The sequence below is a fragment of the Rattus norvegicus genome, chromosome 17 (assembly GCF_036323735.1).
Source record: "Rattus norvegicus strain BN/NHsdMcwi chromosome 17, GRCr8, whole genome shotgun sequence".
In the NCBI taxonomy this organism is placed as follows: Eukaryota; Metazoa; Chordata; class Mammalia; order Rodentia; family Muridae; genus Rattus; species Rattus norvegicus.
The window spans coordinates 6,615,538-6,638,197 of record NC_086035.1 but is presented as its reverse complement, the minus strand read 5'-3'; the positions used below and the strand labels follow the sequence as shown (position 1 = coordinate 6,638,197).

At 51.9% G+C, this 22,660-nt stretch overlaps 1 protein-coding gene and 1 non-coding gene across 5 annotated transcripts in view; both read right to left on the bottom strand.

Annotated features, from left to right (window-relative positions):
- Klhl3 (kelch-like family member 3) overlaps positions 1-22,660 on the bottom strand; it is a 123,225-nt gene that overhangs the window by 13,141 nt on the left and 87,424 nt on the right. For 3 of the 4 annotated variants that reach the window (XM_039096443.2, NM_001419643.1, XM_039096444.2), the window contains 6 exons: positions 19,797-19,946; positions 8,459-8,576; positions 7,862-8,059; positions 6,172-6,273; positions 3,501-3,629; positions 320-460 (listed from right to left, as the gene is read on the bottom strand). In XM_039096443.2, coding sequence (XP_038952371.1) covers positions 320-460; positions 3,501-3,629; positions 6,172-6,273; positions 7,862-8,059; positions 8,459-8,576; positions 19,797-19,946 — 838 coding nt within the window. Of the gene's footprint in view, positions 1-319; positions 461-3,500; positions 3,630-6,171; positions 6,274-7,861; positions 8,060-8,458; positions 8,577-19,796; positions 19,947-22,154; positions 22,649-22,660 lie in introns of those variants that run through there. The other variant, XM_039096445.2, reaches the window with a different exon arrangement.
- Positions 12,091-12,166, bottom strand: Mir874 (microRNA 874). The gene has a single exon (NR_032257.1). It is a non-coding gene; the product is annotated as a microRNA 874 (primary transcript).

Here is a 22,660-nt window from a genome sequence, read left to right as displayed (position 1 = left end):
ACAGTACCACTGTGTGGCTTGGGCCCACACAGCCCTGTTCATGGCCTCCAGCAGAGCCGTCACGGGAAGCGCCGGTGAACCACCAGAGAGGAGGGACTGTGCTCAGTCTCAGCTGGGGACCTTGAGGCCACCATTTTGGATTCCAGGTTCTCCCTCACCCTAACTCAGAGTCTATGGGACAGACAAACGGCCACTCTTAGGTTCAGAACACAGGCTCAAGCTACATACTCTGGCGATCCTGCCCCTCTCTTCCTGTCCCTCAGAGCAGGAGGGAAGAACTGTGACCCCGCAGGAGGAACCGGGAGGGCGGTCACGTTACCTGCGTTCCGCCGGCACATGTTCATGTCTGCCACCTGCTTCCACGTGTTTGTCCCAGGATCGTAAACTTCCACACTCTTCCTCACCAAGGGTCCGTCGTGTCCCCCCGTGGCATACAGCTGTCCACTGAGCACCCCGACCCCTGAAAGGCAGAGCAGTGTCCCAGACTCAGGCTCACTACAAGAACCAGAATCCAAGAGGCCGCATACACAACTCTGGATAGCTATGGCCAGCAGGGTGACTTGGGGAGCAAGTTCTGTCTCCCTGGGCCCCAATGCCCTAATCTGTAAAACCAATGTAGGGGTACCCCGCCTGGCTCCCCATAAGACAGGCAGCCTGCAAGCAATGAGGTGAAAAACCAAGGTAACCCCGTTTCTGCTTTTAAAATGTAAATATATATGTGTGTATATTTCCCTCAGAATCTTATTATTCAGGTTTGTATCTGTTGAGACAAGGCCAGGTGCTGTGGTCATTGATGGGGAGACACCCTGCCCGCCAGCCTGTTCCTTCAGCCCCTCTTCTCCTTGATGGCAGCCAGCATCAGACCTGACCTGGGGGAGGAGCCCAGCAGTTCTTTGCTGCAATGAGATACAGGTCATTCAGGAAGAGAGAGGGCCAGTGAGGACCGCTTGCCTGGCAGCTGGGACACCTGGACCTGCTTTTCCAACATCCCCCTCTGGGTGGCTCTTTCCCTCCCACATTCATGGAGAAAGAGAATTGGAATGTGCCTGTGATTCCACGGACTGTTGCCTTCTGTGGACCGGCTGTATCCTTTCTGCTGGGTACTTTCTGGGGAAATAAAACCTTAGTCCCAGAGACACCGGTCAGAAGCCCAAAGGGGTGTCTCGGTGAATTCCATGTGCAGCCAGGCCGTGGGTCTGGTGGCTGGATCTGGAGACTACAGGCTTCATGAGGTCAGGAACTGCTTATGTCATGCCCTGGTCTGTTTCCCTGAGGCCGCTGGTGATAGGCTCCTGCAGATACTGTCTAAATGACAGGGTGTAATGCATCATCCCTGCCAGAAGTCATAGCAGGTGGCCTGTGGTTCCTAGCAGTTGCCCTAAACTAGCAGCAGATGGTGCTGTTGTGCCAACAATGCCTGATGTCAGGTTGTGAGATTCAGAAAATTCAGTAGGCCCCAGTTGCTTCACCTCTTCCCCTCCTCCAGGGTGAGCAGGAACAGACACTTCCCGGACCCTGAGATGGTCTCTTTCCACCACCATGTCTATCCCTCTGCTTCCGCTGTCTACTAATGAGGGAGCAAGAGCCACCTGGACATTCCCCCAGCAACCCTCGCACAACCCTTGGCAGCCTGCTCATAGATTCCCGTGTAGAGCCACATGGGGCCTCAGGGAGCTGGAACTCAGAGCCTTCCTGTCACTAGGTCTTTGGCTGTCACCAGCAGCCACTGAGACAAGTACATGGGCTCCCAGTGCTAGCATTGACACATCCCTAACTCTTTATCAGAGCAAAGCATTAAAGAAAGGGAGCCGGGGACAGTGTTCTGTCCGAGGAGGGTTCCACAGTAATCTGAGCAAAGAGCTCTTCGTGGCCAAGGTCTGGGCCTCCTGGAAACAGAAACCACAGTAATGGCACTGTCTGGGGGCTCCAGCCAAGGTTGGGACAGGTGACGTCCACCCCAACCACCCTCTGAGCATCCAGTAGGGAAGGGGCGTTACTGCCACAGGCCTTTAGCACTTGGCCCAAGTCACACATGGATTCTAAGAAAGTAAATAGAAGTTGTTAGAAGCTATAATCACTAAACCATGAGGATGGGGATGGAGGGGGTCACAGGATTTATGAATGGAGCTGGCCCTTTGCGAACACGGACAGCCTGCGCTTTGGTATTAAATGTCAGTGGTGGGGAATGGGGTTGGCCAAGTTGACAGGGCGAGGTCAAGCACACTCAGATCTAAATCCTTAGGTCTCTTGACTTCAAGGCATTCACGAGGGGCCAAGTTGTCAGGATTAGCAGAGAGGGCTCCCCCGAAAAACCCCTAAAACACATGCTTCAGAAATGGAACCCGTGCAGACATTCAACTTCATGGCCCACCAACGTATACGCCAATATATATACTTCTTTTTTTAAAGAAATTAAAACAACCTAGTTTTCACAAAATGCTAGACAAGGATGTATATGTATGATCGATCACAGTCCAGTCTCCAAAACCAGACGGGACGGGGGATGGGCATGAGGAGGGCAGGCAGCTTCTGTTTTCAGTAGTCATGAGGCCCCAAACCAAGAATCACATCAGTCACCAGGAGCCCCAGAAACTGGCCAAGGCCCCGGCTTGCTCTCGCAGACCGTGGCTCCCGAGAAGACGGATGAGAAAGGATGGAGTTGCTGCAACAGCCCCTAAGTGCCTGGACTTCCCTCACGTGACAGAGATAGAAAACTATTTGGGAGGCCATTACTTCTCCGTGATAGAGAAAAACGTGGGCATGGGGGACCAAGGCTTATCTCCAGCCATATGCCAGCCTTTACCCAAGACACCGGCTTCAAGCTGGCCAGGGAGGCTTCTTAGCTAAACCAAGGCAATAGCACCTGTCCTCCTCAGGGTGGGACAAGGCTCACTATCAGAGGGCTAAAATCAATCACCTCAGAAAGAGATTTCTAACTCTCCAAGTCTCCAATTCTATAACCTCAGGCAAAGTGATCCATCTCGGGCAGGACTTACTTTCAAACTCTGGTCAGAGGAATCAAGTGTTTGGTGAACTGAGGTGAGGTGAGGAGTGAGTGGGAGGGTGGAGGCATCGGCCAGGCACACCTGTGATCCCAGAGGCTGAAGCAGGAGGTCACGAGTCCCAGGGCAGCCTGGGAATATTTGTATCATGACATCACCTGGCACCTAGTAGGTCTGTACTTCCCAGAGATGTAGGCCTGAGCGCAAACGAATGCTCTGGTATAGCCTGGGCTATTGGTGACCTCGAGGCTAGCCTGGGCCATGGGGAAATTGTAAAGACGGGGCAGTAAAGGTGACAATGCCTTTCGAGCAGAGTAAGAAGTCCCTGGGAAAGGCTGATCCTTGTGTGAGCGCCACTGGATGTGTGGCAGTGGTCGGGTTACTTACAACCAGAGGAGAGACAGGATGAGGGAAACAAGATACAGCTCAGGGGGTTGTCTCTAGCCTCAGCCTGTATCCCCTCCCCGTGCTCTCCCGCACCCCGAGGCTCTCACGTACCAGCGCCACTGCGTCGGGTGCTCATGTCTGCCACGTATATCCACTCGTTGGTGGCTGGGTTGTACTGCTCCACGGTGCTCAGGCACTGCCTGGAAGCCCCATCGTAACCTCCAACGGCATACAGCTTCCCTGAAATAGACAGAATGACTGAGGGTGGCATCAGTGGCACTGACAAGATTTATTTATTCTATATGAGTACACTGTAGCTGTCTTCAGACACACCAGAAGAGGGCATCAGATCTGATTACAGATGGTTGTAAGCCACCATGTGGTTGCTGGGAATTGAACTCAGGACCTCTGGAAGAACAGTCAGTGCTCTTAACCACTGAGCCATCTCTCAGCCCTGATGCTCCAACTTAAATCCACTGAGGTACCTCTGTCTCCTCCTTCCGGGAGGACCTGGCTTGCTCGCCACACACAGGGCACATCTCCCCCCACATATCTGCCTTCTCTCTGCTCTGAAGCCCCAAGATGCTTAGAAGCAATGCTGAAGTTTCCTAAAAGAGGGCCCAAGCCCTGGGTGAAGCGTTCTGTGTGTGCCCAGGGCTGAGGCAGCTGGGATTTTTCTGCGAGCCAATTACTTTGTCCTCTGAGCCACATACGAGAACCCTGAAGTATCATCAACGTTCCTAAATAAAAATAATGCTGAGCTCCTGTGGGGGAAGAGTCATGTCCATCTGAGGCTGGGAGCTGAGAGCAAGGGACAAGGATTCAAACACATGGGGTTTAACATATAGTATTAGACAAGGTAGGAGAGTTCCTTCTGTGGGGACAGGGAAAGAAGTCCTACTTCACCTATGGACCTCAGATCTACAGGGTACTATGACACCAGCCACAGACCAAATGGACACTAGCTGCAGGCTAAATAAACCCAGGGTTAGAATTACCTAATCGAGAATTTAGGGGGCATTATATGAGTCCCTAACATAGTGGATGTGAAAATCCACAATTACACTGTTAGCTTCTCAGGTCCAAAACGGCGCTGTACCATCAAGTAATTCTATATTGCTGAGCTGCATTTTTCTCCAAGTCTTTTTTTCAGGTGACCTTTCTGGAAAAGAACTCCTGCACAGCTCCTCCCTCACAAGGTCAAATCACACAAACAAATTCACCTAGGCCGCTCTCCCCTCGCGTGCCAGCTCAGGTGGTTCCCATTTTTAGGAGAGTTCTGCGACTCTCCCTCTGCTCTGTTGAGCATTTCTGTCCACGCTCCAACCCACATCATAGCTTGCCCTTACGAGGGATTCTTCTAGGTGGCAATGAGCAAATTATCCCCTAGTGGTTCAGGGTCATTCAGACTGCATGACCTTGGCAAGGAGAGGGCGTGCCGGGAGAAGGAACTGTGCAGAAAAAATCTGAGTCCTCGGCAGTTACAAAGCACAGTCCACTCCAGTGCCTCCTACACGTTCTTAGAAACATTTTCTGCTCTCTTGAGGCAGCACACACAGCCCACAGGGTGTCAGGTGCTTTCCTCCCGGCTTCCCTCTACGTCTGCGGGGCAAGCCATTTGCCTGCACTTCCGCGACTGACACTGACACAGCCCCTGTCGTGGGCAGTGTTTTCAATTTCTACCATCAAGACACCTTCGCTAACCATTCCCGTCAACCATTCCAACCTGGTATCGGCTAAGCAGCCACTCAAGGTCTCTCCCTGAGTGTATGCGCAAGCGTCTGCTGTTTTTAACCCTGGGTCTGTTTGCCGTTCCTGCCTGAGGAACAAGAAGGGAAATGAGAAGCTAGCTAGACAAAGCTCTCGGATCTGGCTGGCAAATCAATGTCTGCCTCGTCAAGAGGATACAATTTGTCCGGATAGAGGGACGGAATCCTGGCCTCTGCATGGGTACTGAGCCCACAGCTCCTACCTATCAGCAATTGAGACCCGTCTCCGGATCCAGATTAGGAGTCAGAAGACCTTCAGGACTGCTCTGCTATTTACTATCATGATACAAGGACTCCATCCTCTGAGTTCTTCCGGAGGGTTTGAAAGAATAAGAGAAAGATGTTTTAAGAACGTCTGGCTAAGCCTCCGATCTGGCCACACCCTCCTGCCTAAGCCACACCCTCCTGTCTAGGCCACACCCTCCTGCCTCGGCCACACCATCCTGCCTAAGCCACACCCTCCTGTCTAGGCCACACCCTCCTGCCCCGGCCACACCCTCCTGCTTAGGCCACACCCTCCTGCTTAGACCACACCCGACACCTAGCCTATCCCGAGACATGTCAGACCTGAAAAAGAAGCAGCCCGTCTTTCTCATGACCCCGCTAGCATGCAACACATGAAGGTGAGCAGAGTGTTAGCCAAGCATAATTATCACCCCTCCCTGCTACACTGTGCCCCAGTTTGTGTGTGTCGACTCTGGGCTCCCTACTTATTTCCCATTCCCCACAGTTAGCAGAGATACTTACAGAGGTGCCCAAGGGACAAGTTCTCACTTCCCCCCAAGTCTCCTCTTTCTCCCCCAACCTGCTAACCCCTTCTTAGCATTGGCCCAGGAGCATTCCCACCAAGTCTCGGCCCTCCTTGTCTGTTTACTAGAGACAAGGAACTTAACTCCGGCCAGTGACCTGAGGAGTGGAGTCACAGTAGAGGGAGCATCAAGCAAAATGCTGTACTCAGGACAAGACCCACGGGCTAGGGCAGGAGCAGCCACCACCCTCTGCGACCTCCTTACCCTCCACGACACCCACTCCCACGCTGCTCCGCCTCGTGTTCATTGGGGCCACGAAGAACCACTCATTGGTCTTGTAGCTGTAGGCTTCTACGGATGCCAGCCCTGGGGAGAAGAGAATCATGGGATTTCTATAGCCGCAGACCTCACCCTGACGTGTAAGGGACGGTGAGACTGGGAAGAGACCAAGACAGGGCTACAGACTTGATATCCAGCGTGGTACACCTCTGCCTAGCATGTGGCCACAGTAACTCCTCAATCTACGTAAGGTGAACACTGACCACCAAGACATGGCATGCAGGGAAGCGGGCAAGATGGGAGGGGTCCATCCCAACTCTGCCGTAGATGTGAACCATTAAACTTTCAGAGTGGAACGTTTGTAAGACCCGAAACAAATACCTGAGGATGCCCCACCGGGCACCGGTCCCGACCTCCCTTCTATGTCTTCTATTTTACAAGCTGGATGACTAAAAATATATCTCCCACGATGCCATGCAGCTAGGTGACCCTGAGCCCTTGGCAGAAGTCTGATGGAGATTTCTAGGATGCCCTCGGCATCTCCGATGCAGGGGTGACCCTTCCTGTTTCTTGCTACCAGGGACACAGATGTCCTGGCTGGAGTCGTAACAACTATAGGGTTATCACGGGGGAAGCCAAGAGAATCTTATGGAATTTGGCCCCAGTATCTGTGCGCAGTCAGACCAAATTGGGGACAGTGACCTCTGAACTCCATGCCTCCTCTCTGGAGCAGTGCAGCAGTCGGGCAGGTTTTCTCCTCAGCGGGAGAAGTCCTGCTGCAACAACCATCTGTGTCCTTCCTAGCTCATGCTCACTGAGGAGCCGTCAGAGAGACGTTCAGTAGAGAAAAACAGACAAACAAACAAAAAAACACTGCGTTTACCGCCCTCAGAGCCAGAGACTCCACTGTGGATGTAGTCGCTGTCTTCTGTAACCTGCCTGGCAATGTGAGCACAGATGGCCTCTCTCCAAACTCATACCCACTAACCCTTCAAGTTGAAATGTTTAAAATTATTTTATGTGTGTTGAGCGTTTTCCCTGCATGTATGTCTGTGCACTACGTATGTGTGGTGTCCATGGAGGCCAGAAGAGGGCATCGGATACTCTGGGACTGGGATTACAGATGCTTGTAGGCTCCCACGGGGATGCTCGGAAATGAACCTGGGACCTAAGGAAGACGAGCCAATGCATGTGTTCTCTCTCTCTCTCTCTCTCTCTCTCTCTCTCTCTCTCTCTCTCTCTCTCTCTCTCCCTCCCTCCCTCCCTCCCTCCCTCCCTCCTCCCTCCCTCCTTCTGTCTCCTTCCCTCCCTCTCCCTCTCTCTAGACCCCAGGTTGAAAATTTGAAGTGAGATAAACTGTGGGAGCGAGGGGCCCCTGCACTGCTCTGTGGGACAGTAGAAAGGATGATGGCGGGGCTGGGGATTTAGCTCAGTGGTAGAGCGCTTACCTAGGAAGCGCAAGGCCCTGGGTTCGGTCCCCAGCTCCGAAAAAAAAAAAAAGAACCAAAAAAAAAAAAAAGAAAGAAAGAAAGGATGATGGCCTATCGGGGTACGGTGCATGCTCTGAGACAAGCACCTCAATCCCTGATCTTAAAGTCGCTCAGCTGCTCAGTAAAATGCTCAGACTAGCAAGGTTGCCCAGAGAAGTGGTTAGGGCAACAGGTCCTGGTCTTACCCGTACTGCCGTCGAAGCCTCCAACCGCGTAGAGAAGGTCATTGAGCACGGCCGCGCCCAATGTGCTCCGGCGCTCCTGCATGCTGGCAATGGATGTCCACTGGTCCTTCACACCGTCGTACACATCCACTGTCCGCACCCGAAGGGAGCCGTTAAACCCGCCCACGGCATACACGTGGCCTGCCATGAACACCACACCTGAGACACAGGAACATAGGGCGTGAGAGTCGGGGACGGGGATGACCGCCCAACCTGATGGGTGACAAGGTGGGCATAGGACGGGCTCCCGGGGAGGCCGCCGCCGGCTTGAAATACCCGAGAGTGACTATGGGACTCATCTCCTCCCAATTTGTCTCTCTAACTTTACCTGGTTTGTGCAAATTCCAGAATCGGCTCAAACTCACGAGTGCATAAGAACTGACCTCAATGCAAGCAGCACCTCGGTGCCAGCGAGAAGGGGTGGGGGTGGGGTGGGGTCTGCAGAGATAAGGAGCAAGGCTTCATAGCCATCACGAGGCACAGCCATCACTGGGCACACACCAGCTGGGGACGGGCTGCAGGGAGCCCAGGTGAGTCGGGGCTGGCCAGGGCTCGTACCTGCTCTGCATCTTCTGGAGGGAAGCTCGGCTATCTGGTCCCAGCGGCCCTCCTCAAAATCATAGCACTCCACGCTGCGGATCGCCTTGGGTGCCTGGCCACCAACCACAATCATGACCTCAGGAGAGACAAGTGCACATTAACTAACACGCATGGGAATGATGGCCAATCCGATCTGTAGCCCTTCCGTGTGCTGCCAGACAGGAAGAGGAAGCATGGGATGGTTAGTATATGCTCAGCCAAGGGAGGGGCACTATTGGGGGGTGTGGCCCGGTTGAAGTGGGTGTGGCTCGGTTGAAGTGGGTGTGGCTCTGTTGGCGTAGGTGTGGCCTTTTGTTGACATGGGTGTGGCCTTTGTGGTGGGTGTGGCCTTGTTGGGGTGGGTGTGGCCTTGTTGGGTGGGTGTGGCCTTGTTAGGGTAGGCGTGTCACTGTGGGTGTGGGCTTGGAAACCCTGGTCAGCTGCCTGGAAGTCAGTATTCTCCTCACAACCTTCAGATGCAGATGTAGAACTCTCAGCTCTTCCTGCACCATGCCTGCCTGGATGCTGCCATGCTCCCGCCTTGATGATAATGGACTGAACCTCTGAACCTGTGAGCCAGCCCCAATGAAATGTTGTCCTTATAAGACTTGCCTTTGGTCATGGTGTCTGTTCACAGCAGCAAAACCCTATGACTAGGGGATGGGGACGGGTGGGTACAAATTCAAGAAAAGCCTGCACACCAAGTAAAGTACAAACATAGGCCCACACCTTCCAGACACCCAACGTGGGATACTGTAGTAACAAAAACATCTACAAGCTCAGTACCCATATGGGGGTGGGGCACGATTTTTATACTGAGGCAAGCAAACATATTTGGGGTAGAAAGCACAGACTTTTAGATTTTTTTAAGAATGATATAATGGCACAAAACATTTCTAAGCATCTGGACTGCAGAGGATACCTATCACCTATGGTAAGGAAAAGGTAATTTCTAAACACTGTGGTGGTTTTGGTGGCTGTCAGAGTTACTTAGCTGACAGCGCTCTGAAAAGAAATGATACATACAGTATGGGGTTTTTTTTCCTCTCCTACAAGTAAGGCTGTGGCTGACACAGCCAGGCATGTGATGTGGGCTGTCATTTGCTCGTCACTGTGACTGACAGATGAGGAATGTAAAGTCCAGAAACCACATCTAAATGGCCAGAGGTCACTCAGCGACGGGAGGCAGAGCAGATAGGGAGCCCAAGCCTGCTGACATGGACGTGAGGCTGACTCCGCTCCTCTCCTTGTTCTAGACACTAACTGGGGTCCGTGTCAACACCGCCCACTGCAGGCTGCGCTTCATTAAGGAAGTCATGAAATCGACCTGGTGGGTTGTGACCAGAAACATCAAACTGAACAGTACGGGGAATACACAGTCTGAGTATTATCCTATGAAATATTTGTCCTGGTTGAACACACTTAAATGTCTATTTTTGGATAGCAGTTTGTGTGCATTTCTTGCCACCGGGTGTGGCCAAATCAGAACAAAGCCATTTTTTCTGGCTATGTTAATGAACTGCCGGACTTACTTGTGGCATCTGCACCCTCAGAACTATCCTACATGCTATTATAAACAAGAACAAAAGGGCCAAAGCTAACCACAGTCTGCATATTTTGATAAACTTGGGCAAACTTGAGCTGACCCATTGTTACCCCTTCCTGGCAGTTCGACACCCTTCTATTTATTTATTTATTTATTTATTTATTTATTATACAGGAGTACACTGTAGCTGTCCTCAGACACACCAGAAGAGGGCATCGGATCCCATGACAGATGGTTGTGAGCCACCATATGGTTGCTGGGAATTGAACTCAGGACCTCTGGAAGAGCAGTCCGTGCTCTTAACCGCTGAGCTGTCTCCCCAGCCCCTTTGACACCCTTCTTAAGAGGCAGGGAAGTACGAAAGTCCCAGATAGTCGGCAGAACCCATGGGGTTGAGCAAAGCCTGTCTTATCCACCCAGCAGTCCTCAAATTCAGGGTTATAAAAACACAAATCGATGGGCCCTGCCTCAAGTTTCCTTAGGTTCAGCAGGCTCAGGGCTCGGCTGAGAACCCGTTTCTAACTCACACCCGGGGGGGATGCCAGGAGCTATTTACATTCCCCAGACTGCAGGGATGTCTTGATGGCATGCCATTAACAATTTCTGCTGAATTATTACACTGCTCTCTACCTCCTCGATACATGTTACTCAAGAGAGGAGGGGCGTCCACCTGGTGTGCACTGGCAGGGGCACAGACCTCAGGAGGAGAAAAGACCAAAGTGGCAACCACTACACGAGATCGACCCTGATGCCAGACGCCCCCACTGGCCATATCACTGGCTCTTTAGAATTGGTCCACAGTATTTGCGATCACAAAGTCTTCAAGGTCAGAGTCTCTTCTGACCTCTTTTCTCAAAGCAAACTGAAGCATACAGGCCCGGCCTCCCTGCAATCCTCCCAGACCCCAGGCCTGGCCTCTCTGCAATCCTCCCAGACCCCAGGCCAGGCCTCCCTGCAGTGCTCCCAGGGCCTTTCCTGGCAGCCTCAGCTCAGAGACCTTGGTCTGAGTCAGCAGAATCATTCTCAAAGAAAAGTCAGATTGTACATTTCCTCCCCCCATGTCTTGTTTAAATGGCAGCCATGGACATAGCCGTGGAGTGAGAGGTAGGGACGTTAACGAGTTCAGCTCCGTGGCAAACTTCAGAGAATTGGTCCAGCTCCCTGCTCTGGTCTAGGGCTACAGCAGCAGTTCTCAACCTGTGGGTGGCGATCCCTTTGGTGGTGAGAGGACCCGTTCACCACAACAAGAGGAACCGGGTTCAAGGGTGGCAGCATCGGGGAGCTTGAGAACCACAGCTCTGAAAGCTCTCACTGTGTCCACAAACCTCCATGAAACTCGCACTGAGTGTCTCACTGTCACTTGCATTAGCCCCAAACTCTCAAACTCAAGGAATCCTCCTGCCTCAGCTTGGTGGAACTACACAGCCATCCTGTCGTGCCTAGCAATAATGATGTGTCCGCCAAGGTGGCCCAGGCTAAGGATAGGCACGCAGGGATCACAAGGAACAGAAGAGCGGGTTCTAGGATAACTCTAAAGCTAGCTGATTGTCACTCAATTCTCCTAAAAACCACGATGTATTTGAGAGTCTTGCAGACACCCTGGGGTCCTGATCCCAGCTCTCGGTTGTCACTGTGCTGGGGGCTGCACTTCTGCTTGCTGGAGATTTCTGGTTGCCTGAGTATGGGCCGAGCTCCACCTTGGTAGGATGGTGGTTAACGCCTCCCAAGGAGAACACTGCCACATGGTAGTTCAAAAGGCGGTTTATTCTGCTGCCTGGTTCTTAGACCGGGACCTGCCAGCAGAGTGGGTTTTAATGCACACGTTCAACGCTCCTTCGCACCCGCTACTCTGCTTCCGGGAGAACGGCCGTGAGAATCAACACGTGACAGAGCAGATGGTAAACACTGGTAAACACGTGTGGATGGAGACTCTAACCCTGGCCACAGGAGACGTCCACTCAGGTCAGAGGGGACAGCCCAGGCTGTGCACACTTTCTCCGTGGGGCAAGAGTAGTCGTGTGTGTCCAGACTCTCTTCCGTGACAGGTAAGCTGGGCAGAAAGCAGGCCCAGCCAGTCGGTCCCTCGGGCCAGGGCAGGAAGCGAGTCTCTCTTACCCTGGTGCGTGGGGCCGCAGGGCTAACACCAGAAAAATTCATCCAATGGAAGTGTGTCCAGTAGAGTAGAAGACTGGCCCACGCAGGCTCTTAAGCAACAGGTGCCCCTGACAGGAACTGATGGCAATATTCAGAAACAACTGGGGCAGGGGGGGTTGGGGCACACATCCAACAACCAGAAAGCATGAAGGCAAAACCCAAAGAGAGAATCAGAGTGGGGACCATGGGCACTGGGGTCACGCACATCTGGGCTCAGCCATAAGCCCATTACTAGTCAGCTGCTGAGCACAGGCATTACTAGTCAGCTGCTGAGCACAGGCATTACTAGTCAGCTGCTGAGCACAGGCATTACTAGTCAGCTGCTGAGCACAGGCATTACTAGTCAGCTGCTGAGCACAGGCATTACTAGTCAGCTGCTGAGCACAGGCATTACTAGTCAGCTGCTGAGCACAGGCATTACTAGTCAGCTGCTGAGCACAGGCAAGACTTCCAACCTCCCCGGGTCTAACTTCAGCACCTGAACTGTCTGAAACCCAGGTCCTTTCTCTTACAGTGTCTGTAGGCTGGCACTAGACAGTGCACTTGCTACACGGCTTGGCAAACTGCAAGCAGCATCATTATGTAGGTACTGGGTACCGTTATTGATGCTCGAATGGTTTGCTAAAAGAGACTTTTGAGAATGTAGAAGAGAAATGTATGTAAGCCTTGAATGAGAGTGGGGAATAAGAAGCCCGGGGGCCACAGTGAGGATCGTCAGGGTCCCAGGGCGTTTGGTGGGGCTTGGAATGAGACGGAAGAGAGGCAGTGCCAATCAAGGGTCTTGGGGCAGGGGTGAGGTCACCCTGTCTACCTGCCTGCAGTCTTAGTCTCTGACAGTTTTATCTAAAAGCAGGAGGACAGTCGTAATTGGGAGCAGGCTGCTATGCCTGCTTATGCCCATCCTAAATGGCTTTTGCATCGTTTCTGAAGGGGTGGACAGAGATGCTCACTGAGCTGGAGTCTCGGGACAGCACCGTCCTCACCGTACACTCCTGAAGGCCTCCTTTGCGCCTCCTGGAGCCTGACTCTTTTTCCCTGCTGCCATCTGTGGAGCTTGGGTGATGTAAGAGATTGAGAGACAGCCTCTGGTTGTCCATAGCAACCCAGCCCCAGGGAGAGTGCTGGGTGCCAAAGGTGTGGGAGCCAAGCCGGTATTAGCTGTTCTTGCTGGAGTGTGTCAGGATGATCTGCCTGTCCCCAGCTCGGGAACACATTCCTGTGGCCCTCTCAAGCTATCTCAGGGAAGTCTGCCTGCTCTATTCAGGGAAAGGACTTTGCTCGCAGTAGCAGCGACTACTGCTAAGAAATGCTGAGACAGTGCTAGTCTCTCTCCCTTCCTCGGTTTCTCCACATTCGGTGCATCTGAAAGCCTGCCTTGAATGAAACTGTGACTGCCCAAACCAGTCTGCCCTTGGGATTCCTCTTGGTTCCTCCATGTACCCCACGGACCTCTGCTTCCTCCCTTGGCCATTCAAAACTCCTCTTGCCAGCTCAGAGAGACGTCCTAGAAGTCAGGACTCGGGTGTCTCCCCATGGAGAACTGAGATTAAAGGCTTCTGTGGCATTCGGAGGCCATACTATAGAACAGTTCAGAGCTCAACTCTCAGGCTCTCGCCTTCAGCTTAAATCTCCACCGAGCCACCCTCTGGCTGCACTTCAGAGGCAGGGCAGACATCTGATCCTCCCACTCAGGCATGGAATTAATTCCCCACCTTTCATGTGTGTGCTACCTCGGTGATTGTGTGTGTCAGAGAACATAGCAAAGGGGATAGGATGGAGGTCTGCCTCGAGTGTGCCTCTCGCTTTCATGTGTTAGAGTCCCTCACTGGAGAAGCAAGGTACCTTGCCCAAGTTAAAATACTGAAGTCTGCTAGCAGTCTCGTAAGTAAGGTTTTCCCTAGATGAGCCTTCAGGTGGCTGGAACCCAGGGCTGGCACAGTCCATCTAAGCCACCCTAGGACACCTCCCCTCAGACACTTCAGGGCACTCAATATTTGCTGCGCTGGGCGACTCGGAACGTGGGAACAGATGATGATGCGTAAGCCGTGACAGGTAAGCAGCATCTTAAGAGTCTTCGAAACGGGGACGTCGCAGCTGCGAAAGTTCTCTGAGGGAGTGATTTAGGGAACGTAGCCCGCTTTTAGGTAACTGAGATAGATCCGGGACTGTCATCACTATAGGGGCTGTCATCCCTTGCACAGTCACGGACTAGCTGGAGAGCCCTAGGTGAGTCCCTGAACCCGGCTGCATCCCAGGGTTCTCCACCAGCAGAGCCTCCTGACCCACGAAGACAGACCCCATGTTTAACGCTTGGTATAAATGCTGAGAGGTTACCTAGAAACTGATCTGTGAACAATTTCCTGTGTTACTGTGGATGCATCTGGTAACAATTACTGGAAGGAAGATCACCCTGAGTTGCCATCAGAGGGTGGGACCCAGTGCCCACAGGTGAGCTTCTCAGACAGACTGCTTTTACCAACGCACTCATCTTGGCTATCTGCCCAAACCCTGTTATGACCCTTATGCCATGGAACGTCTGATTCCCCTCCCTTCATTTGCGGTCTCTTGAAGAGTGCACAGTTCTAAGTCTTCACATGTCTAGAACGTGCCCCAGTGCCGGGCAACTGTGCAAGAGCACAGTGAGTGAGTTCCTAGGTGACAGCTTACAGCCAAGTGCAGCCAAGAGCAGGAGGGGCTGAGCTTTGTCTAAGCCAAGTGTCTTGTGGTCTCCCAGGAATGCTGGCCAGATTCACTGGGCGTTGGGTAGTTTTGTGGGGCTGAACTGGACATTCTATAAAGCAGGGTGCCGGTCCTTACTACATCCATGCAAAACCACACTTCATGGGTGCTAAAGACTGCAGAAAACAAACAGGAGGCGGGCAGTCATCCAGCACGGAGTCCTAGATATCTATCATTCACAAGAACGCTGCTTTCAGACCCCGCGTCCCAGGGCCAGGACCTAGGCTGTGTGCCAAGGACACAGGAGGTTAATCCTTGCCAATGCACAGCATACAGCTTAGGGTGGGAGTATACACTGCATAAGAGAGCCCTCGATAGTTGTCAAAGCCTCAGGCTGGGGTGCACACGTGCTCCTAAAACTGACACCCTTGTTCTTCCCAGACCAACCTTCCCTTCGCCGAGTAACCAACCCCAGCAATCAGTTCCGCACGTGAGCAATAAACTAGTAAAAGGTCAGGATTTAGGAAGAAACCATCGTGGTGTGAACGGTCAGCACGGATTTTCCCATAAGTCAGTGGTCGTGTGCCTGTGTGAGGCCCTAGGATCAATTCCTAGTGCTGCCCATGGAAAAGGAATATTGATAATTGTATCAAAATCAAAAAGTGCCCATCAATAAATCTGACGACAAGCAGTCAAAAGTCATATGTGGACAAAATAAAACATCAATGAGAGAGGTCACTGGGCCAAATAAACAGGAGCAGACGGTGGCAGACGGTCAGATTATGCCTCTCCCACCCCACCCCCCATTGAAGTGGACTCCAGAGTTAGCCAAACCCTGCCCAAGAACAGGATGGAGGTGTCAGGAATGCCTCGGACTTGAGGCCAGTGTGCAAGGCAGCAGAGCACTCTCCTAAGGCGGAGAGATGAGCTAAACCGCAGGGTAGAAGCCAGGGACAGACCGGGGTGTGCACAGTCAAGACTTACAGTCAGGCAAGGACTGAGGAGGGGAGGGTCCTTCCAACATGTGGTGTGCTATAACCCCATATTTGTTTACAGAATAAACCAAACAGTGATATGACCCTTACTTCATATAACATATTTTGAAAATCTTCTGTAAATGAACCATAGATTTTAAAGCTTCGAACTTGCAGAAAAAAGTAAGTTAAGTGAAGGGGTTTTTTTTTTCCATTTAAACTCAAAATAAATCACAACAGAAGAAAATTGAAACTGTCAGGCTCAGGCATCTGCTCTCCCAAGCACAGATACTTGGAGAGACAGTATGGAGGCTCCTCGGAAAGTTAAAAATAGTTCTGACATATGATCCAGCAATCCCACTGCCGCATACATAGCCAAAGTCCATGAAATCAATATGTCAGAAGACACCACCACACTGATGGAGACCACAGTCTTAGCCATGATGGCTGAGCTACAGCCTCAGCCTGCATCCATGATGACAGGACAGAGACGCCCCACACAGCGTGGTAGGGTGTGATTTGTCCTGAGAAAAGGAAGGCAATCTTGTCATTTGTAACATGTTTAGAGGGAGAGGGCTTAACACTAGGGAAAACCCAGGCACAGAAAGACAGCTCTTCCCCTCATGCAGAGTCTGAAACAGGTAAACAAGGAGACAGGCAGGACAGTAGTTACAACAGGTAGGACAAGGGAAGGAGCCTAGGAGCCATTAATGAAAAGATACACAGTTTCCGTCCCACGCACAAAGGCGCTGCTCCACAACACGTGACCACCGTGGATTAAAATGTTACACTGTTGAAAATCATTCGGAGTAAAATGTAAATGTTCTGGCCATAAAAAAGTAAGTAGATGTGGTCAAACCACATCGGATTACTCCGTTTTGCCATTCTGTAGTTCTGTAGCGTATACATACTTTAGAATACTTTAAATCATAATGTACATGATAAATATATACCATTTTTCTTGTCAATTGAAGTGACTGATTTTTATAAACTCTGCTCTTCCAATGATACTACTGAGAAGACCGAAAGATAAGCAGGAGCTGGGGGAGAATTTCGTAAATGGCTGAGAAAGAAAAGTGCAGACTAAAAAACTGTGCATACGCAAAGACCCGAGAAATACAGAAAGGCCCTTAAAAACTGCCTGTAAGAACACGCATCCCGCCAGAGGCAGGGACAAGGGGCATAAACAGAGCATCGCCCCCAAAAGAAATACAAATAATGATACAAAACCAAGATCAATATCATTCGAGATTAAAGAGACACAAATGAAGATGTGTCATTTTATAAAGAGTACTTGACCAGAAATACTCACACTACAAAAATGGAATTATTCCAGAGACTGTCAACTGAGGATCGTGTAATGTACGTGGTACAGACATACAGCAAAGCACCACGGACCCATCACAGCGTCGATGCTGACTTGGTCAGTATGTGCCATTTGTAGCATTGGTTTAGTGGGGGCAGAGAACAATGGTTCAGACTTCACAGAAGATCCCACAGACAGGAAAAGGTACATCTTCAGTTATCCCAGAATAAATGTGCAGGCACAACTGCTGAAAGGAAAACTCACCCAGGCAGCATGGCTGCACCGAGGGCTCTGAGTAACTGTTACTTTATTTGTAAATTGCAGTGTGTTTTTTTAATATGCAATACATCTATATTTCTACAATTAAAGGGATATAAATTTCTTCACTTTAAAATGAAGGGCAAGAATGGGCCAGCAGGATGGCTCAGTGGATAAAGGTACTTGCCCACCAAGTTTTAACAACTGGAGTTCAATCCCAGGGTCCCACGTCATGGAAGAAAAGGACAGACTCCCACAGTGGTTTACACACACACACACACACACACACACACACAGAGAGAGAGAGAGAGACAGAGAGAGACAGAGACAGAGAGACAGAGAGACAGAGACAGATAGACACAGACACAGAGAAATGTAATAAAAATTTTAAAAAGCCCTCAATGTTTCTACAAAACAAAAGACATTGAAAAACTGTAAGATAGATGGCAGAGAGAGCCAGTCCCTCTGCCAGCTCTTGCACCTTCCCCTAAGTGGACGTGGTGGCAAGAACAGCCGTCAAGCGCATGCTCTGGTTTGCACAGGATTAGGGACAATTTAGAAAGCAGGTTCCCACTGTTGCCGGCACTGTAGCCCACTTGGGCAAGTCACTGAACTGTGAGCCTCAGTTTCCTTCGTAGAACTCAGGCTTGTGGGTACCAGTGTTTGGGGTTCTGGGTTTTAAGTAGAACACAGCTGTGCCCGCTAGTTTATGCCAACCTGACACATCTGGAGTCATCAGAGAGGAGGAAATCCCAACCGGGAAGACGCCTCTGTGAGATCAGGCTGTGGGCAAGCCTGTGGGGTATTTCCTTAGTGATTGGTCGGGGAAGACTCAGTTCAGTCTGGGTGGCCGCATCCCTGGGCTGTGGTCCTTGGTTCTATAAGAAGGCAGGCTGAGCTCTCCATGAGGAGGAAGCCAGTAAGCAGCGCTCTTCCCTGGGCTCTGCATCAGCTCCTGCTCCAGGCTCCTGCCCTGCTTGAGTCCCTGTCCTGACTTCCTTCAGTGATGAACATCGATGTGGAAGCGTGGAAACGTAAGCCCAATAAACCCTCTCCTCCCCATGTCGTAGCTGGCCGTGGCGTTTCATCCTATCAGTAATAACCTTAACTAAGACAGCATCGTACCCTCAGCGAGGTGTCTGACACCTGAGAAGAACTTCATGGAGACCAAGCTGCTTTACTCTCTCTGAAACATCTGTGGCCTGGGCGCTGACTGCATGATCCAGGGGGATGAGGGATGGGGTGGGATGACAGGGGCTTCTCGGAGAAGCCATGTGGGCAGTGACCTGTTTCTCCAGCTCTAGGAAACCTTCTCAGATGCCGCAGGCAAGGAGGGGGCAGTAGTTAGCTGAGGAGAGGAGGGAGGGAGAAGGAAGAGGAGGAGGAAGACCGTGACACAGTAGGAATCTAAATTTTTCTGGTGACACCCTGCTGTGTAGTCAATGGGCTCATTCCTGCCTCCCTTCCCCACTGTGTTGACTGAGTCCCTCCCCCAGCCCCGCCCTCACTCACTCACCCCGCCCACAACAATGTTAAGATAGTGGGAAAATTACTGTCTGAGGACTCTAGGGACCACCAGTGAGAGAGACACAGAGATGAGAGAGAGAGAGAGAGAGAGAGACAGAGACAGAGACAGAGACAGAGACAGAGACAGAGACAGAGAGACAGACAGAGACCAGAAGACCAGAGAGAGAGGGAGGGAGGCAGGGAAGGAGGGAGGAGAGAGAGAGGCAGAGAGACAGAGAGAGACAGAGACCAGAGAGAGAGGGAGGGAGGGAGGAGACAGAGACAGAGACAGAGAGACAAAGACAGAGAGACAGAGACCAGAGAGAGAGGGAGGGAGGGAGGAGACAGAGACAGAGACAGAGAGACAAAGACAGAGAGACAGAGATACAGAGAGACAGAGACAGAGACAGAGAGAGAAACGGCTGGCACCACTGTGGCTCTTCTTTTCTGTCCAACTTTCCACCTGCTCCGCCCACCTGTCTGTCAGACTCTGAGGCCTGACGTCTGCTCTGTCAGCCCCCCAGCTGTCCTTCACCTCCCTTCCCAGGTGAGGAAAGTCGCCAGCCTGGGGATGTCCTGACTCCTACAATCCAGTGTGCCCATACCTCTGCCTCTCTTGGAACAGCACACGCAGGGCAGCGTGGGACAGAACCGGAAGAGGAGGGGGCAGATCCCACCTATGCTTGAAGCTCCCTGGCACCGCTGTGACCACCCTGAGACTCTAAGCAAAGCAAGTTCCTGGCCGCCAGCGGCACTGGCAGATTCAAGAGGAACCAGCAGACACCATCTCTTGGGTCATAAATGTAACTGGAAGCCAGAATGAACTGAGGCTGGAGTGGAAGCCACTTTCCCTGGACAGGCCTGAGCTGCGGCACAGGCTGGGCTGGGCCTTACCTTGGGCAGGCTGACTGGGGTCCGGGGCTTGGTCCTGGGGTTCTTGATCAAGAGTCTCTGGTCAAGAGGCAGGAGGTGGTACTTCATGGCTTCAATGAGGAAGTCCTTACAGGTGTTGTTGTTCTTGATCAAAGCTTCCTCCTCGACTGTCTGGGGATAACAGCACACAGGTGAGCCTCCAGTAGAGTGGAACCCCGATTCCCTAGGCTCTCCCCAGGCTGGGGCCTTCCCAACTCTCACTCATCCCTTTCTACCCCACATCATCTCAGAAAGGCCCACAGAGTTACAAACTACTGCACAGAAGTCCCGCCTCTCACCCCTGTTCCACCACATTGAACCCCTGATCCTCGGTCTCCTCATCTATAAAATGGGCACATCACACAGACAAACTCAGTAGTTTGTGAGGTGCTAGCCCGGAGGACGACACTGATGGACACTACAAGGCCCCTAATCTGAGCTGCTCAAGTCTAGCTGCAGAAAAAGAAACTGGACACACTAAGCCCTCAAGCTAAGTGTCTCCTGGGCCCAACAGTTGTGAGGAAGGAACATATAGCTAGGGCCATCGTCCTCTGGCAGCTTAGAGCTGGCAGGAAAGACGGATTGATGAATCGAGACCTTTGCCTCTGGAGCCCTCTTTTTCCCAGACATAATCTGGGCTTCTCTCGCCCTCTCAGTTAGTGATGGAACTAGGTTAGGACAAATCATAAATGCCTAGGGTTAAAGAAAAAGTGCAGGGAGGGTACCCAGGCTCAGGCAACTGGTCCCAAAGAGCCCCTTGGGCGTGAGGGAGAAGCCCCCAGGGAGTTTGTATTCACGGGTCCAGCTACAGTGCAGGGTGATAAGAAGCTTTGGAAATACAGACTGTGCTGATTCTCAGAGGAGAACCAATGCCACTGAGCTGTCTAAGGAAGAATGATTGTGATGGGGGCTGGAGAGGCGGTTCAGTGGTTAACGCACCAGCTGTCCTCCCAGGGGACCTGGGTTCCAATCCCAGCACTCACAAGGAGGCTCACAACTGTTTGTAACTCCGGGAAATTCGGTGCCCTCTTCTGGCCTCCAGGAACACCCCCAAAACACACACAGCACACAGACCACACATGTAGAGAAAAATACCCATACGGGTGAGGCAAAATTTTAACAAGAAGGATCAAAGTTATGAAGTTTGTGTTGTGCGTTGTATCACAAACCACGCAGTATACATTGGGGCACTGTCTCTCAATGCCCGTCAAGAGCTGGGTACCTTAGCAACTCTTTGAGGCCGCTAGTGTGGAGGGAGGAGCTAACCAGGGTTTCCCCACCTGCTCCTGCACCACCTTCAGGTTAAGTTTCAAGGTCAAATAAATGTTAGCGAAGCATCCTTTCCTAGAGGAGTTTACGTCATGAGGACTGATAAAAGTCCGTTTTAAAGGAGGGTCCACATAACCTTTCTCTGGCCATGGCCTCTCACCCTCTTCCCGTAAGCAAACCTGATTTCCTATAACCAGAATAAGCCCGTGTCTTTGGTAAGCTTCAGTCGTGGGGGGGGGGGGTCTCGGAAGTAGCCTTAGCTTTCTGTGGAGCCCAGTCCCTTGGGCACCCACCCTCACTGTGTGACAGTCCCTGCTGGAGGCCATTTCCTTGGGATGGAGTGGGGTTGACCATGACGTTGTTGGTAACTCAGCCAGGTCAGGGGAGGTGACATGTGGCCACCAGGTGGCAGCACTGAGGAAGCTTCCAGCACAGGCCTAAGCACCTGAACACCTCACTGACCTCTCCTCGGGTCCTGTGAACAAAGGGGATGGGGGGTGGGGGGGGGGCGTGCACACAGGACTTCACAAGTAATAAATGGAATAAATAATAAGTGGAAAAATGTCACCTGTAGCCCCAGAGAGTTTTACGGTAGCTAGCACCCCCTGGATGCTCTAACCGGCCTTTCTTCCCGGATTATCTCTTCTGCTTCCCATGCAGCCCTGTCAGAGCTGACCAGAGAGAGACTGAGGTTCTAGGGCTAGGTGTGGCAGGGAGGCACCAGGGCCTGGTGGCACCGCTCGGTCTCCTCTCTCAGGGCTGGCCAACCTGCCTCTGGGTTGCGTTAAAGTCACACATCTGATGGTTTGCAAGGACATCCGACCCCATTTACTGCAGGAAATGAACCGTCCCGTGTATAAACAGGACAGACGTTATCAGCTCACGGGAGTGCGTGCTTCAGGGCCATGTGAGTGTGGACCTCAACCCAGACCCCCTCACACGGATTGGGAGCTACAGACCAACCCCAATCTCCAAGCTTCAAGGCCCAAAATAGAAAAGAAAAAGGTGAATGACCCATAATCACCGCCTCAAAGGGGTGTTATAAGGGCTAAATGAGGAACACAAGGGTACCCGGAATTCTTGATTTTTCTTTCTTCTCTTGGAGGATATGGAATTCACACTGGATGTATGTGCGGAGAGCCGTTTTTCACACTTCTGACCTCGACTCCAGGGTGCCCAGGATCACAGCGGAGAGGGAACACGGGGATATTATGGAAATGACTCTAATTTCTCTGTTCTTCCCAGGGAAAACCAACTCCTACTGGGCATCCATGCTATGGGGCTCTGTGCCAACCGCCTGCCTAGATACTTGGAATTCCTGAATTCTCGCAACAGTTCGTGGCAGATCTGCTGCAGCACCCGAGAGAGCAGGAGGAGGTACCCCAGTGAGGTACCCCAAAGCTGTTGGACGAACTGAAAGCTCACATCTCCTGCTCCGATCTCTGCTTTCACATTACCCGTCTGTACTTCACTCTCGGTCCAGGGAGTCCGCACCCCCCATCCCCACAGAAGCTCAGGAAACATCTCAGCCACACCACAGAGCCAGAGGCCCCTCAGTACCCCTCCAGCTGGGTGAC